Here is a 17,394-nt window from a genome sequence, read left to right on the forward strand (position 1 = left end):
GTTTATTCAGGAGTGAGTGGGTTTGGTTGGAACAACAGTAAGAAAATCCTGATGTTTGAAAGGCTAAAGGATTGAATGCAGAGATGTTAGAGAGCCACTGACAACACAGCCGTGACTAGGGTTTATATCTCTGTACTACTAAGATTCTCTCTCTTCAAGTTGTCCAGCATGTCGGTCAAAGATCATAAAAAAGTGTTGAGAACTGAGTCATATTCTCCCCACAGAGACTTTGTAGAAGAGAAGCTGGGAAGCAAGTACGTGATTGGCAGATCACTGGACTTTGCTGTGTCCTTTGAAGAGTCGGCTCCAGCTACGCCCATGTTCTTCATCCTCTCTCCTGGAGTTGACCCTTTGAAGGATGTGGAGAAACATGGTAACGCTCTGCTTGTTTTATGTTTAATAAGCTGTAAGGCTGTGTTCTGGACTTTTATTAGAGCATTCATATTACCAGTTTTTCTGTCATTTCTTTATGTTGTGGGAACGTGCAGGATTTGCATGGAATAGCCTATTGAAGGCAAGTTAGGGCTGGGTATTGTTCAAAAATATTCAATACCGGGTACCGATGTCAATACCGTGACTTTGACACCAGTTCCTAAATTATACTTTTTTCAATACCAAATTTATAAAACAAAAACAAATTACACATTACGGCACAAATCTTTTTATTTATGTTTCAGCTCCGACTACGTGAGCCGTCTCTGTGTAACGTAGAGTTTTTCCTGCGTGTCTCTACGACGTGTAACGTTAGACAGCCAATCACAGACATTATTAGATCTTGGTAGAAGCATGCTGCTTGCTGATTGGCTCACTGACACTGATGAGATTTACTCCTTAGGTATTGAAATTGGGTATTGAATGACGGGGCATTTTTAGATACTCGGTGCCTAAAAAGTGTTCATTTCGGTACCCAGCACTAACAGGCTGGGCACCTACATGCATGGTTTTCCACTTTGATTCAGTCATTCCAACACATCTGCTGTGTGTCTCTGCTGTGATATCAGCCATCACAGCCAATGCATAACAGGCTCTTGGTAGATTGAAGAGATTATGCTAAAGGTCACAAATATATGAGACGACACCACTGGTGTATTAGGGCCAGCAGAAAGTAAATATCATCGGTTTTAGAGTTACTTTACAACCCTGTTTGAATAATGTGGATGGCAGCAGGACACAATGTTTTGATTTGTGACCACAAATATGCCGAAGCTGAAGCTTTTGTACTGACCTGGAACAGGGCGCCATCACGGCCTGACTCTTCTAAATTTGCCGCCAAATAATTCAGTCTGTGGGTAAGTCAGCTTTATGAAATATTCAGATTGCAGGGACTGTATCAGTTTACTGGAACATTAATTTTGTTAATTAATTTTTTTGCATTTAAGTAATTCATCATAATTAATTTACTGTTTTTGTCTAATTTGACTTTCTTTGATTTCTGGTTCTGCTTGAAAGTCTGTCTTAACTAAATAAAACCATGCCATAGATTTATTTCAACATGATGCAGCTGTTTTTATCCAGAATACACAGCAGCTAGCATTTGTGAGTATTTTAGATGCCTCATTTTTATAAAGACTTGGATCCCAGGCAGCAGCAGGTGGTGAAATCAACCATGGACAGACCTTCGGCCCACGTGAAATCCACCATCCTCTCCTAATATGATAAGAAGGAGCACTCCTACTGGAACTGCCTGTAAGGGGTGTGATTATGGATTATCAACACCCTCGGTTTGAGCGTAGTCAATCACATCAAAGCTTAAAGTAACCAATCAAACTGCTGCTGTACAGAGAGGGCAGTGATGATGAGGAGGAGCCGCCGCCACATTACACTGAAGCACAAAGAGCTGCTTTTCCATTATAGCTGTGACTATTGGCTTTCTCATTAGTATTAGGCTTCAATTAGATTTCCATTAGATAGATGATGTGATTTTGTATGCTCTGCAGGGGACTAATATCCCTGAGACAAAACCTCACTGTCTGCCTGGTTTTAGGTTGGAGCTTTAATGACACAGACAGAAATAATAATGTGTTGTTTGAGTTAATTCTCAAGGTGGGCATGGAAGGCCAAATCATTGTCCATCTGCTGATAATGATGCTAAACGAGAAAATCCTCTTATTTAATGTCTTTCTGAGAATTAGATGGTAAGATCAATACTAGCCTTGCTTTTATTCAAGTATTTTAATGCACATTTTGAAGTATCACATTAGAAAAGCTGTAGTCTTTATCGACGACGTTTCATTTCCGGCATTGCTCCGGTGCTGCCGGGAATTCCGCCGGATGTCCCTCATTTTTGTCCAGATGTCCGTTACCTTCCTCTTCCTTTGTGTGGATTTATGAGGACTATGGTTAACTGCTCCTCAGATCTCTGCAGAGTAAATCCAGACAGCTAGCTAGACTATCTGTCCAATATGAGTTTTCTGTTGCATGACTAAAATAACTTTTGAACGTACACGTTTCACCAAAACAAGTTCCTTCCCGAGGCTATTTTGCAGAGGCACCGTGGCTCCGTCTGGCACTTAGCGCCGGCCAAGACGATTGTGATTGGTTTAAATAAATGCCAATAAACCAGAGCACGCTTTCCTCCCATTCCGGAATGCTGTGTGGACTAGCCAGACCCTTCTCTGCCGCGTTGTGGAGGTAGAGCTGGCAATGCGTGACTAGATAAGCTATAAACTGCAAAATTCAATACAACTTCCTCAAATGTGCCAAAAAATTTTCCCGCTCTCTTGAGGTGGTTTTTGTCTTTGTGGAAAAAGAGTCAATGCTCTAAATGGAATATGGGAACGACTTTGCTGAATAATTTGTGACGTAGCAAACAATTTAACTCCCAGGACTGATCAGCTGTTTCCCAATATTCCCATAACGTGTCTCTGTCTCCGGACAGCATGAAACATGGCCAACTCTAGCTGACATTTCTGGTTAGCAACCTCTACTTCTTCTACTCTGTTTACTGGAGGATTACAGCCATGTGTAGCCTATAGCGCCAACTTACGATGTAGCCCAGTTTATTCGCTCCAACCTAATTTACACACATTTAAAGTTTGTTTAAAATCCACTTGACAGTTGAATGGAAACACGGCTACTGTCCATTCTGTGTGTTCAATACAGTTGTAGTATGTATGCACATCAGTACACACTCATGTAAGTGACTGCATCAGCAGTATATGGTATTATGCTGGTGTTGCTAACTCTTTTCCAGTCACCAACCAGAGTTCATCATAATAGTTGTAATAGTAGTAGTAGTTCAGCTCATAATAATCCCTTTTGTGGCTTTCATAGTCTTTCACTGGGCTTTTAACCAGGAAGTACAAGTAACAAGTATAGCCTACATGATGTTAGCACCGCTAGCTTGCCCAGAGGGCTGAAGATTCTGTATGCTTATTAAAGCTAGAGCATTGTGTTAAATACTGGTTTGTAAATGTACTGACCACTCTTAGCAGCCACAGTTTTAGCCTAGCTTAGCACAGAGACTGGAAGCACATTATGGGGAAACCCCTGGCGTAGTTCTAAACAACAACTCCAAGTGTGTAGAAACAGAAAAAAAACAGGACAAGTATTTAGCTTACTCACTGAAGCCATGCTACATATTAATAGTCCTGTTATCATGATTGATGTTTGCACCGCCCAGGGACTCCTGGCTGTGTATTAGTGGTGGGTTGGCTAGCTAGCTAGCTAACAAGGTAGCCTGCAACATGTAAATGAGACAGCTTTGGAGTTGTTTGATCAGGGCTAGCTCTTTACCACAGCTTCTAGTGCTCAGCTAGACTACGCATGTCTCAGAGACACCGCTGTATCAAACTCATTGACAAAATAATAATTATATTAATCTTCTCATCTAAATTCCAAAATATCAGATTACAGTTTGAAGCTTATGTATTCAACAATGTGTTTGAAATGTTACTTCTGTGTTTGTTTTTTTCAGGGAAGAGGCTGGGTTACACATTTGACGACAAGAACTTCCACAATGTTTCTTTGGGTCAGGGTCAGGAGGTTATAGCAGAGCAGGCCCTCGATTTGGCAGCTAGGAACGGCCACTGGGTGATATTACAGGTACGGTATAACCATACACATATGCTGTACACAGACAGAAAGAGCTCACATTAAGTAAAATGCACAATAAATACTATAATAGTGTTTTACGCTCACCACATAAATTCATTATTCACAGATAGCCCACACATGGGTGAATATGCATATTAAGTAGATCCAATTAGAGTTATTTTGGGGGAAGGGATTTGATTGTCTATTCAGTGTCCCGTGCCCATCCACCTTGCACAAAAGTGCCAGATCATAAAAAAAATATGGTTGTGATACAAAAGGGCATACAGACACTCACAAAAAAGGTTTATCAAACACATTTTGCAGAAAGAACACAGAGTTCATTTTTGTGTCAAGGATTTTCTATTCAGTAGTGGTTTTAGGTGGCTTTTCCTTTATCTGTGCATGTTGTGAATGAGGTCTATTATCACATTGTTTTTCATTGCACACTCAATGGGATGTTTGCTTTCCTCCCAGGTTTGTCTGCATGGAAAAGAAAATTAAATTTTGACAGAAAAAAACTGAAAGGGCATTATACAGTACAATCTCTATGTGGTGTCTGTTCTCCTCTTATCTGGAGGCCAAGGCTGGCGTTTGCATTTTAAGTGGAAACCTCGGCGGAATTCTAATGGGAAGTATCGACAGATATGAACTGTGACCGGGCACTGCAGGACACTCTTCTTTTCATTCTGTGTGAATGTTAGCTGGTAGAAAAAAGGAAAAATATTGGGATGCCATCACTCTCTGCTCCAGACCCATGATAGCAAAGACAAGCAGTTGTTTAATTACCTTTTGCATAAGAATCTTGATCGATATGCTTAAAAAGGCCTTGTCCCCCTGGCAACAAACCTCCCACTCGCTTTATCATCAGCTGTCTGTTTGTCTGCTCGCTGAGAGCCACCCCCGGCACTGGCCGGGCAGGGAGAGGGAAATCTAGATGAGGGGAGCTATCATATTCTTGTCTCTCTCCTGTTTTTACCAACAATGTCTTCTCCTGATATCATGCTCCATCTTCTCTTTTCTATTGCCCTTCACACTCTCTGATTACGCCACATAACTTTCATACTTTTCTCATACCCAACTATCCTCTTATCAATCCTCACGTGCACCCACCGTTACGGGCTACCTGTTATCTCCCCCCCGTCTCACAGTCCACCTTTACTCTCCTGCTGCCAGGCCCGAGAGCCAGTTCAATGGCAGGTTCCCCCGCGCTGACGGGTAATTATACTGCAGAACAGCAGCTCCTGCTCAGATGGGCTTTGGAGACAGAGATGCAGAAACTTTGAAAGAAGCCCATTGGGAGGGAGGAGGGGGGGAGATGGAGAGGCAATCAATCGCGCAGATTGGAGTTGAAAATCCCACATGGACCAGGCATCGGGAATCAAGTGGCCTAAACTCACCACCTTCTTTGCACATTTACTGCTAAAGCCACCCCATTTGTAGCTGGTGGCAGAAAGAAGTGCAGATACTGTAGCAGAGAAAGCAGGAGAGATTTAGTTGAAAATGCTCTCCCTCAATGTCCTAACTTCACTGTACTTTGGAATGCCAGCTTCAGACTATAGGATTTCATGAAGTGGGAACGTTGCGGTTATTTGGCATGCTCTGTAACCATTGGGCTACCAAGATGCTCCTTTTCTCTTTTTATAGGCTTTCTTAACACACGGCAGCAAGTATCATACACACTGCTTTGGATGCCATTGTATGTTTGCATTATTGATTCTGTGATTGGTCGAAGACCAACGTGTAGTCTGTAATGTGGCTGAGTCACGCCAAGAATGTATGACTCTATAATTGCCTAATCTGACGCAGTGACCATTGGTCTTGCATTGCCAGATCTATCTCCACAGCGCTGTGCAGTAAGGTCTGGCTACACCATACATTCATTCTGGGATAGGAGAAAAAACGTTCTGGCTTGTTTTGGTGGAACATATCGTATTAAAAGAAGAAGTTAACTGTTAACACAATACAGTAACGTAAGCTATTTAAAATAGTTGAATACATAGTTAAACCTCATGCTCTTACCAGTGTTTCGCCGTGTGTACTTAGTCCACAGCAATCCCTGCCCATTGGTCTCAAAACGTTGGCATTTGCAGGATGGCTCTCTGTCTATCGTTGCCAACGAATGTTTCTTGTTAACCGTATACGATGGAGAACTGGCTAGCAGAAATAGTTTTGTCTGTGTTTTTATCTTGCTCGGTTTAAACTGCAGCTACACTCCCTCCCCTTGACTGCAGGGTTTATACCTGGTCCTCAATTATTTTTTACACCACTCTGTGTTTAACATTACCCTCACTAGCTGCAGATGATAGGCCATGCTTGGAAAATAGTTGCAAACATGCTAGCACATCCCTGTTAGAGAGGAAATGCCTTAAACATATATTCTTTGTAAGTCTTTACAATCATTCCCCAAAAGAACCAAGCAGGCCTATCTGTTTTCACGGCCCGCGGCTCGTGGGAAAACAGACTTGAGCAGAGAGCGGAGAGCTGTAATATCTGGTGGAAAATAAGAGTTCCCCTGTACTTGTGTAAAGTGTTGCTGGGTTTCATGAAAGGCACTATATAAATCTAAGTTGTTATTATTATTATTATTATTATTATTATTATTATTATTATTACGTTAGATAACTAGCCAGTCGGCTTTTAAATAAATTAAATTAAATCATCTAAACACTCTTCAATAGTGAAACTGAAACACTGGATAGGAAGCGGGCGGTAAAGGGAACATTTTAACATACAATTTCAGATTTTTGTTCTGCAAGTTCTCACATCGTATACAAGTGCTCACGTCAGGTCTACAAGCTCTGGCATTTTGCACCATATTTACCTTCATACAGTGCCTGCAGTGTGACACAGTCCTGTTTGTCCCTCAGTCCTGTTTGTCCCTCAGTCCTGTTTGTCCCTCAGTGGTGTTGGCTGTCTTCCTCCATAAGTCTGGAGTCTGACTGCTCCTCCCCTGCAGGGCCGCCTCTTCAGTGCTGGAGCCCAGCTGTGCAGCTGTCTTCAGCGCTGCTCCCTGATGAATGTGTTTTTGCGTGTGTGAAAGAGAAATATTGTGTGCGCGCACCTGCCTGTGTTGGTATTTGCTTGTTTAGGAGCCAGCGTGTGTGTGCACGGGCACTGTGACAGGCAGTCCAATGTGCCATTGTGCTTTCCCTCAGGTTGTGTTTGATAGCAATGCATCAAAGACCTTGCCAGTTGTGTCTTCTAATGGGTTTTAGATTCAACTTTTATATTATTATGTAAATAGGTGGCTGTTTGATGTAGTATCAGTGCAGTCATCACAGGGGCTGGAAGGCCCTTATCAAGAAGACGTTGAGGGAACAAAAAATGTTGCACCTGAAAGTTAATTAAAAAGCCATAAAAAAGTGGCTGCTCCTCTGTCTTGTTTGTTTGTCTGTTGGCCTGCTGGTCTCTCTCTCTCTCTCTCTCTCTCTCTCTCTCTCTCTCTCTCTTTCTCTCTCTCTCTCTCTCTCTCTCTCTCTCTCTCTCTCTCTCTCTCTCTCTCTCTCTCTCTCTCTCTCTGTGTGTGTTCCTCCCTCTCTTCTCCCCCTGCAGCCAGAGGATGAATGGTTTCATTACAGTGACAAGTTCTGAGGCAGTCTCTGACTTCCTCTGTTGGCTCTATTTATTGCCAAGCTATTTACATGCCAAGAGGAAGGGTTGTACTGGCTTGATGAAAAAGCACTTGAATTTAGACTTTTAATTTGTATACCATTCATTATTCTCAAGAGGCAAACTAACTTATCCCCGTCTCAGCTTCGTGCTCCTCCTGGACTTTCGCTCTCACAGAACGTAAAACTTTTTTTCTGCTGTTTTTTATTTATTTATTTTTTCAACGACTCTCCCAAAACTCGACGTTCCTCTCCCTGTCATGTCCCGTCTTTCGGAAAGAGGGCTAACTTCAGCCATCATAAGGAAGATTAAATATGGAGAGCAAAGGGAAATGAGAAAGTAAAGAGGCTTATGAATTAATGACTGGAGTTATTAGTGCTGTAATTAGATTTAGGGAATGGGCAGTGCTGCATGGCAAGATGTGGGGGGCTTGGCTGACTCCTTATCATTCACAGGATATCCTGTAAGTGTCAGGACAGTTGAGATGGAAAATTGAGCTCAACCATGCTTGTGTGATAGTACAAGTCAGCTCTACTGCCCACACCACACTGAGAGATGAATATGCAGAAAAGCAACCTAGAAATGGGTTTCAAGTGCTATGTACCATATAATTTAGTGCCACATCAAAGTCACAGTGCAGATAGGAGAATATGCAACATTGTAATTGCTCCTTTTTTCTAGTTGTCATTGCAAACATAAATCATATGGGCAATTCCAGCATCAAGTACCAAATTAAGCTATTATGTACTATCCATTAAAGCGCAGACCTTCACAGATATCCAACAGAAAACATCATCTGGGTGTAGATTAGGCTCTCTACCCTCACAGAGGAGAATTAACAACAAGCCTGTTGCCTACCAATATCATGCATTGTTCCTTCTTATCCCTATACATGCTGATCCCGCTCCCTGTAGAACATCCACTTGGTGGCTCGCTGGCTGGGTACTTTAGAGAAACTTCTGGAGCAGCACGCAGAGGGAAGCCATCACAACTTCAGGGTGTTTGTCAGTGCTGAGCCCTCATCCACCCCGGAGGGCCACATCATCCCGCAGGGCATCCTGGAGAACTCCATCAAGATCACCAATGAGCCGCCTACTGGCATGCACGCCAACCTGCACAAGGCCCTGGACAACTTCAACCAGGTACCCAGAGGCATTTCTAAACATCATCTGATAAGAACTGAAACCATTTACTCACAAAGAAAATCCATCAATGATGGCAGATACAACTTGAACATGCTGCCTACAAGTTGTTGTAATTATATTCCAATGTATGTATTTCAATATAGAACTCTGAAAGGGGCTTTTTGATTTTAAGGGTCCCATCAAATGATGTCATTACTTCCTTAAAGGTCCAGTGTGTAACGTTATTAGTTGTTCATTCTCAAAATTTGTGTTGCCAGTTCACAAACTTGTCCTTTTCATGAATATTTACCACCACCATCCATTCCAAGTATTGGCTTGAAATTTTACATTTGCGTTTGCATGAACTGGGGTAGACATGCATGAAATACGTTAGCCGGTAAGGGACATACAGGATATACTGCTCCGCCTTTCGCATTTTCGCTGTCAAGCGATAAACTTGCAGGTGCTGCTAATGTTGCTAATGGGTATCGTAGCTTCCCGGCCCCGGCAAGTTTGAAGAAGGAAACATGGAGGACCACACATATTCAAAATCCAAATTTCAGGAACAGGAGTCTTCTTCTTCACCCAGAAAAAGAAAAAGGATATTGAAAAGAGCAAGAGACCGGCGTCATCAGAAAAAAGCGCGAATGCTACCGTAGCTGTAATACGTACTTTGAACTGCGTGGCGCGAGAGAGTTGATTGCGATATATGATCTCAACGCTAGATGGGAGAACTTCCCACACATTGAACCTTTAACTATTATTTCCTGTTGAAATCATGAACAATTTAATTTGTAATTTGTAATTGTGTACAAAAGATTAGGTCACAACTGAAGACGCAAGACGTGACTCCAGTAACAGTTAAAGAGCCCATGTCATGGTATCTTTAGTATATCAGGGCTATGGATACTTTGTGTTGATACATGCTGCTTTCCTCTGAAGGACTGTTGCCATGAGTGGCAGCTGAGACAACACATGCCAATTTTCACTCCAGATTTCTCATCAAGTTGCCAATTTGCAGAAAAGGAGGAGCCGGCAGATGGGGAGAGTCACCTTTCACTCACCCTGGAATTGCCTCTGACCCATGGAGGACAGATGTGAACGTAGCACAAACGTTTGTGTGGTTCCATTCTGCATGGAGATGTTGGTGCGTTACTGAAATCACAACCAAGTCTTTCCGAGACTTTTTGTTTGTTATTGGAGAGACAATATCATGCTGCTGCCTCTATAGCTGGAATGGATCAGTGCGCTGCAGTGGCCTCTCCCTTTCTCTACCTTATCAGTTTTCCTCTCTATCTAAGCCTTACCATTACCACAGTGCTTCGCTGCCAATGCATCTTCCTCCGCACCATTACCTGAGTGCTCGGCTTTTTCCCAGTCCATTTCCATGATCCTTAGTTCGCTGATGTCTATCTGCCTGATAAGTGCTACGTGCTTGTGAGTCCTGCCTTGTGCAGACACATAGCGAGGTCCACTGAGGTAAGGATGAGGGAATATTCCTGAGTCATGTGTACTCAGTGAAAGCTAATCAATGTAAGGCTAACTCTCTGTAATAGCCCACCCGCGTGGCTAAAGCCCGTGCTAAGCCAGAGAAATGACAGATGCGTATAGCTCTACTGCTTATTCCCCCCCCCAGAAGCCTCTGAGATGGAGTCTGGGCGGGCTAAAGTTAACGTCTGGCACAATGCTTTAGCTTTTTGCTGAGATAACACTTGTATAATACTGTTGGATTTGTAATTCTGTTTGCTGAAACTGATCGATTCAGTTTACCTGTCAAATTTTCTAGTTATTCAGACTCACACATACCCTGATGCTAATCTTGCACCTCTGTCAGTTCAGACATATTGAGGTGCGTTTTCAGTGCATGTGCATGCCTGTGTGTTTGTGTCCTCGCTGCAGTCTGACTAGATGTTGTTTCTCTCCAGTCCACAGTTAATGAATAGGGAGGCTATGCATCTCTTTCAGCTGTGTTGAGCAGAGGAGTACCGTGCAGAATATTAACTAAATCTCTGAAAGTGTGTGTGTGTGTGTGTATAGGGTAAGAGTCAGCTCCCCAGGGCACTGCAGCAGGGGAAGTTAAAGGGCCTTCAGTGTACATGACACATGCTGGAGTAAAGAGAAGTTAGCCTTCCTATTTCCATAGGGGTTATTGGCATGCTTATTTAACTATCTTTCCTCCCCAGAGATTACAATGACATTTACGTCCAGTTTTTTTATTTGCTTATCTGGAATAATGAGCCCAGGAGACAGTTGGAGGCTGAAAGTGCTTGACAAGTTGTGACAATTAAAAGGGAATCTCATTGTTGGATTTATTGCTATCTAGTCATTGTCATTGTCTGTCTGTTAGTGTGCGGCACGGCTGGGGACAAAATAAAACAGATCACAGCGCTGCCTGCCACAACTTTTGCAACACACCGCCGTGGCACAGTTAATGCAGCTGCACAGTTCAGGAGGCTCTTTGCTTTGTTGTTTTCCAGGACACGCTGGAGATGTGTGCGCGGGAGAATGAGTTTAAGAGCATTTTGTTTGCCCTGTGCTACTTCCATGCGGTGGTGGCAGAGAGGAGGAAGTTTGGTCCTCAGGGCTGGAACAGATCATACCCCTTTAACACTGGAGACCTCACCATTTCTATCAACGTCCTCTACAACTACCTGGAGGCCAATCCTAAGGTACATGTGTTTCTCTTTTACTTTTATTCCTTTGCAAAGGATTACAAACACCAGCGTTTGTAATCTTAATTGGAAATCTAAACACATATGACCTTAGCTAAACAACACAAAGCCACCATTTCCCCTGTCTCTTATCCCAGGTGCCATATGATGACCTGCGCTACTTGTTCGGTGAGATCATGTATGGGGGTCACATCACGGACGACTGGGACCGCCGTCTGTGTCGGACCTACCTGGAAGAATTTATCAAGCCCGAGATGATGGAGGGAGAGCTGCACCTAGCACCTGGCTTCCCCTTGCCTGGAAACATGGACTACAACAGCTACCACCAGGTGAGGTGCACTCAGATCAGGCAAATCCTAGCCTTTCATTACATAGAAAAGGAATTTCTTCAAGCTACAAAAAGTAAAAAAGAAAGTTAAACAATACTTGGTTAAAGTACTAGATTAAAACAGGAATGTAAAGAGATAAAACAAAAGTAATTTAGATACAACAGAATATATTTTTTTTTATAAAAAGGTGAATTCAGGCAGTAACTACAATATAACCCATAGTTACAATGCTAGAAAATATAAGGATTACAGCAGTAGCACTCTAGCTGTTTCCCCCCAAGGGGGCTTCTATGTGGCCTCCAGCGAAATTAATGGTGGTTTAATATTGCTAGAATTGAATCACTATAATTAAGAGTTGTTTTCACCATCACCATTCCCCATGTACAGTGTAGAGTTCTACAATTCAGTGCTAAATCAATAACAATAAAACTCTTCCCATATGGGTGCCTGGGACATAACAGCTTGTAGTTTGTTATATAAATGTTTCTGTGAGGTGGAGCAGCTCTGTGGGTGGAAAGAGTGTGCCTGTAACTCTAACTGGCAAACTCTTACAAACTCTCAAGTCATCTAACAGGGAAAGATAAAATGCACGAAAGTCACAATAAGTGGAACTAGATGAGTCATGGAACACACATAATATTGATATAGATGCAGCACAAAATGCTGTAGATTTTGAGCTAGCAGCTATGTACCTCAATGGAAGGTGGATCAGCCTTTCCCAGCATGCCTTAGGACAAACAACACCAGTCCATTACAGCGCTTTCATTTATGTAGACAATTCTCATTGTTTTGGTTTGACAGACCGCAACTTTAATATTTAAGTATTGTCTCACTGCTCGTATCAACCCATCTAGAGCCGCACCAGGCAGCTGCTTTCAGCGCTAAATCCACTCTGATGACCCTACTATCAGGTACTCTGTACTCTACCTGCAGGTACTCTGTACTCTACCTGCTCAGGTACTCTGTACTGTACCTGCTCAGGTACTCTGTACTCTACCTACTCAGGTACTCTGTACTCTACCTGCTCAGGTACTCTGTACTCTACCTGCTCAGGTACTCTGTACTTTACCTGCTCAGGTATCTCATTAGTTGTGACATTTTATATAACCCTGCTCTGCCCAACAATTAGCAATGCTAACTGTAGTTACTGTTTTGGAATGTACAGTGCCTACGTTTTGTCAAATTCTTGCTACGTACAATCTCTGCACATTCATGAGCTTGAGCTCCTGGCAACATCAGGTTACTGCTTCGCCTCACCTTGTCCGTCAGATATTATTATTTATCAATAAACACAGAGCTTGATTAAACGCTACCTGAGGTAAACAGAAGTGACGAGGTTGCTGGCGTTCCGGTGTGTGCGCCAGTGTGTGTTTGTGAAGCTCCGACGTGCAGAGAAACGGAAGAAAGTAGCTGCAGGTTGACCAAAATGAAGACTGAAAAACACAACTATTCTGGTACAAACATTTACTCGTCATGTGTCGGATAGTCCTCTGAAATTAACTCGCCAAGCAGAAAATGTACCCGCATTTGGCGACTGGCAGAGTTAATTTCGGACCCTGCACGAGACCATGGAATGTTAATGTACGTTACTCAGCAACAGGTGAAATAGGGGCAAGGTTGCGCGAATAAAGTTAAAATGAATTGAACTTTTAAGGCGAGGAGCGAGAAGCGAATTACCTGTATGTGTGAAAATAGCTTTATCTCGCGCATCTGTGTTTTTTCTTCTTTTTTTTTGTGGAATATATAGCATAATTATATAATTTTGTCATTCTTTCAGTGGGGGCGGGCCGCCCCCCCAAAACAATGGTAGGGGAAACACTGTCAGATGTTATGTATAATTCTCGGTGATTAATAAAGAAGCAAGGCCAGACATACTGTGGTCGTTTCACTTTTGAATTTGGAGTGTTTTTTTTTTTTTAATGCTTCATTCTCTGACAGCTGCAACCAGCTTTACTGGTGTCCCTTAAGAAAAACTGACAACTGACAACATTTCCATGAATAGCAGTGGTACAGAAAAAGTGATCTTGCAGACAGTCCAGATTTCCCTCATGAGGTCCCCGGGGAGGCAGAGGGAGCGGGGTGTACCACTTGTATTCAATTTCCCCCAATTCGGGTGCTCGCTGGTCACATCCTGGCTGTCATAGTGGCTCCGGTGGGAAGCACTGGAGCGTTTTACATTTGGCTGTCCAAGCTGAGGGCAGAGTAGCTGAGATTTTGGCCAAAGAACAGGGACTGTAAAGGCCTGTGGGTCCCCGGGGGTCTGTGAGGCCGTCGCCTCCCTCACAACCATCCGAAACAAACTTACAGTATATTTAGGAGAGGAGAGGGGTGGTAGGAGCACCAAGAATGAAGGTGACTCAGCAGTTTTACTCCTCTTTCAAAAATATACAGGTGTATGCAATCAGCGTTAGCCAGCAGGTACAAAGGAGATCAAACCAGCTGACTACAAAGTGTTTCTGTATTAAAAGCCAATCTATTTTCCATCCAAACTTTAATCAGGACATTGTGATTAAAGGGGTTTTTATATAATGTAAGTGCCCCACAAAAAGCAGCCTTTTTCAGTTGAGCTTCCACTTTAATCTGCACTAACTTAAAAGCATGTGGAAATTCATTATGGACTAGCAGATGGAAAATGCCACATTTCCTTTTTGTTGTGGTCATTAACAGTCTGTCAATTGATCCTGAGTGTTTGTTTCTCACACAGAACTATCTCATCATGTATATGCTTCCATTCTTGTCCTTTGTCAGCAGTACTAAGAAACATCTGAGAGAGAAAAAGACTACTCTTCTGCCACGAAGTAATGGAGTTGCCAAACTGTATGCTTTCAAAAAAATAATTAGGATTATTGTTCAAAAACATGTATTTATGTTGTTGTCATTTTCAGGCTTCACAACATTTCAAGCTTCCTTAAAGTTCTGAATTTGAGGTTCACACAGAAATCCATAAAGTCTAGGTGAGGATTGATTTTGATGACACGAGAGTTCTGACATGGCTTTTCTTCTGCTCCAGTACATTGATCACACCCTACCTGCCGAGTCGCCCTACCTGTATGGCCTTCATCCCAACGCAGAGATCGGCTTCCTCACACAAACCTCAGAGAAGCTTTTCCGAACGGTGCTGGAAATGCAGCCCAGGGACGGAGGAGTCGGAGAGGGTGGTGGGACCACGCGTGAGGAAAAGGTTAGTGTTTATTGGATGCTACATGTCCAAAAGTACACGGACTACCAAACATGAGTGATTGTTGAACATCTCACCCCATATCCATGTGCATAAATCTGCTGCTGTAGCCAGTGTTGCCGCTAAGGGTGTGAATCTTCAATGGTCTCACGATTTGATTCCATTACGATTATCCTGTCAACGATTCCAATCGATTCAATATCACAATGCTTCACCTCCTCAATATTGTTATATATTGCTACACATGGTTTTCATCAACAAATTCAAGCAGTCAGATACAGTATGTATGAACTCCCCTTTTTATTGTATCTGCTCTTAAGGCCCGGACACACAGAGCCGATAATCGGCCGTTGGACAGTCTGGCGAGGTCAGTGACTCGAGTCTGTTCGGTGTGTTCCATGCCGTTGTCCGTCTGAGGGGCCGTCGTCCTTCATTTTGGCCGATTTTACATGTATAATCGGCTGGGCGGGCACTGCCGGCAGTCGGCCTCAGATGACCCATCTGATTGGTAGAGTGCTAACCCGGAAACGGGGAGCAGAATGAGCGTGACTAGTCTCTCAAAATCTGACGAAAATCTTTTAAACTGACCTTTGTTGATCTAAATGTTTAAAATGTTTTCAGAAACGTGTTTATTTTAGTACAATATGAGATCGTATTCTGAACAAGCCGCCATGACTTGCCATGAATTTCTGGAGAAACCAGACCCATGTGACGCGTTCGTCCCATCAGCTGCCGGTTTTCATTTTTGGGCGACAATACAGATTAGCGCCACCTGCTGTTATGGAGACGTATTACGTATTACGCTTTGGTGTGTTCCGAGGCACTTTTTTGACCAATATGGGGAGACTGATCAGCCCAACTGCCTTTTCTGCCGACATTTGGCCGTCGGCTCTGTGTGTCTGAGCCTTTAAAGACACTTCCTGAATGTAGTAGAGTCTGAACACAGCAGACAACAGACAAAAGGCATAAACACCAAAAAGCAGCTAGCGGAAAATCAACAAGCAACATCAGTAGGCAATAATCGATTATGGTCTGTCACTGCATCCATGCTGAATTGTCCAGGTCCGCATCGCAATGCATCGATACAATGACCCAGAGCCGCTGGATGGGGTTGAGGTCAGGGCTCTGTGCAGGCCAGTTAGTCCTGTCACGATAACAAATTTTGCTGGACGATAAATTGTCCCAGAAATTATTGCGATAAACGATAATATTGTTGTTCTGAGACCATTTTCATCTAATATAGTGATAATGAACTGGAAGACATTTTAAATATCCACAATAAATGAACAAAACAACCAAAAACAATAAATAAAATGGACTCTCAGTCTCTGTTAACAAAAAATGCACTGGAATAAAAAACTAACACAATCAAAAACAATTAATAAAATGGAAATTTTTCTGGCCGCGATAATTTCCATTTAAAAATTATCGAGCTCATTTTTATTTATCATGCGATTAATTCATTTATTGCATATTGCGACAGGCCTAAGGCCAGTCCAACATTTCTTTATGGACTTTGTGCACAAAGGCAATTTTGAATGGTAAAACAACTACAGAGTTGGAAGCAGCCTGCACTATATATGCTGTAGCATTAAGATTTCACTGGATGTATGGGGCCGGGCAACAACCAGGAAAAGTAGCCCCACAGGTATATAGACAAGGAATAGGGCTGAAACTAATGATAATATTTATTATCTATTTTATCTGCCAGTTCTTTTCTCAATCATTAGATTAATAAAATAAATAAAGATAGATAGATAAATTAGATACTGTACATTTTCATTCCCTCAACAGATGTCTTGTGCATCAATTTGTACTCATTTTGCCAACATTCTGTGTTACTGAATTCTGTGTGTTTGGTACCTTATGAATGTTTCAGAACTTAAAGTCGAGTTCTGCGGGTTTGAACAATGTTTGGCTGCACAGCATGAACTTTATTTACTTACTGGAATTGTTGGGTCTTTGTAAATTATAGAGTGTGGTCTAGTCCTACTCTATCTGTAAAGTGTCTTGAGATAACTCTTGTTATGATTTGATACTATAAATAAAATTGAATTGAATTGAACTGACAGACCCACTCACAGGTCCGTGAGGTTTCGGGGTAAAATGGTGGCATTTGAACTAAAGTTATGATATTCACCCCTCATACCGCCGCAGATATGTAAACCAAAGGCTTTCACCAAGCCGACTGTCTCTCTAAACTCTGGGCTGAGCACCACATCCTAAATATATGCTGACAACAGGTGACATTCTCTGTAGCTGCTGCATACTGAATAGAAAATAAATTGCAGACCAACTGTTTGGGGCCTCTGGCAGCACCCAGGGTGATTTTACAGGGGATGGCGTTTTCTGGTTCAGTACTGCTCTGAAATCAAGCTTATTTGAGTGTAAAAGCTTAAACCAATGTTCTGTCAGAGAGAGTGCAGCCTTGTGCACTCCCTCAATGG

The 17,394-nt window shown here is 42.5% G+C and overlaps 1 protein-coding gene across 1 annotated transcript in view; it reads left to right on the forward strand.

Annotated features, from left to right (window-relative positions):
• The window catches only part of dnah9 (dynein, axonemal, heavy chain 9), a 157,409-nt gene that overhangs the window by 128,569 nt on the left and 11,446 nt on the right, over window positions 1-17,394 (forward strand). Inside the window, exons 69-74 of the mRNA XM_078279756.1 lie at window positions 225-373; window positions 3,917-4,044; window positions 8,559-8,786; window positions 11,246-11,437; window positions 11,578-11,769; window positions 14,780-14,950. Of these exons, the coding sequence (XP_078135882.1) occupies window positions 225-373; window positions 3,917-4,044; window positions 8,559-8,786; window positions 11,246-11,437; window positions 11,578-11,769; window positions 14,780-14,950 (1,060 nt within the window). The remainder of the gene's footprint in view (window positions 1-224; window positions 374-3,916; window positions 4,045-8,558; window positions 8,787-11,245; window positions 11,438-11,577; window positions 11,770-14,779; window positions 14,951-17,394) is intronic.

Source organism: Sander vitreus, chromosome 21, assembly GCF_031162955.1.
Source record: "Sander vitreus isolate 19-12246 chromosome 21, sanVit1, whole genome shotgun sequence".
In the NCBI taxonomy this organism is placed as follows: Eukaryota; Metazoa; Chordata; class Actinopteri; order Perciformes; family Percidae; genus Sander; species Sander vitreus.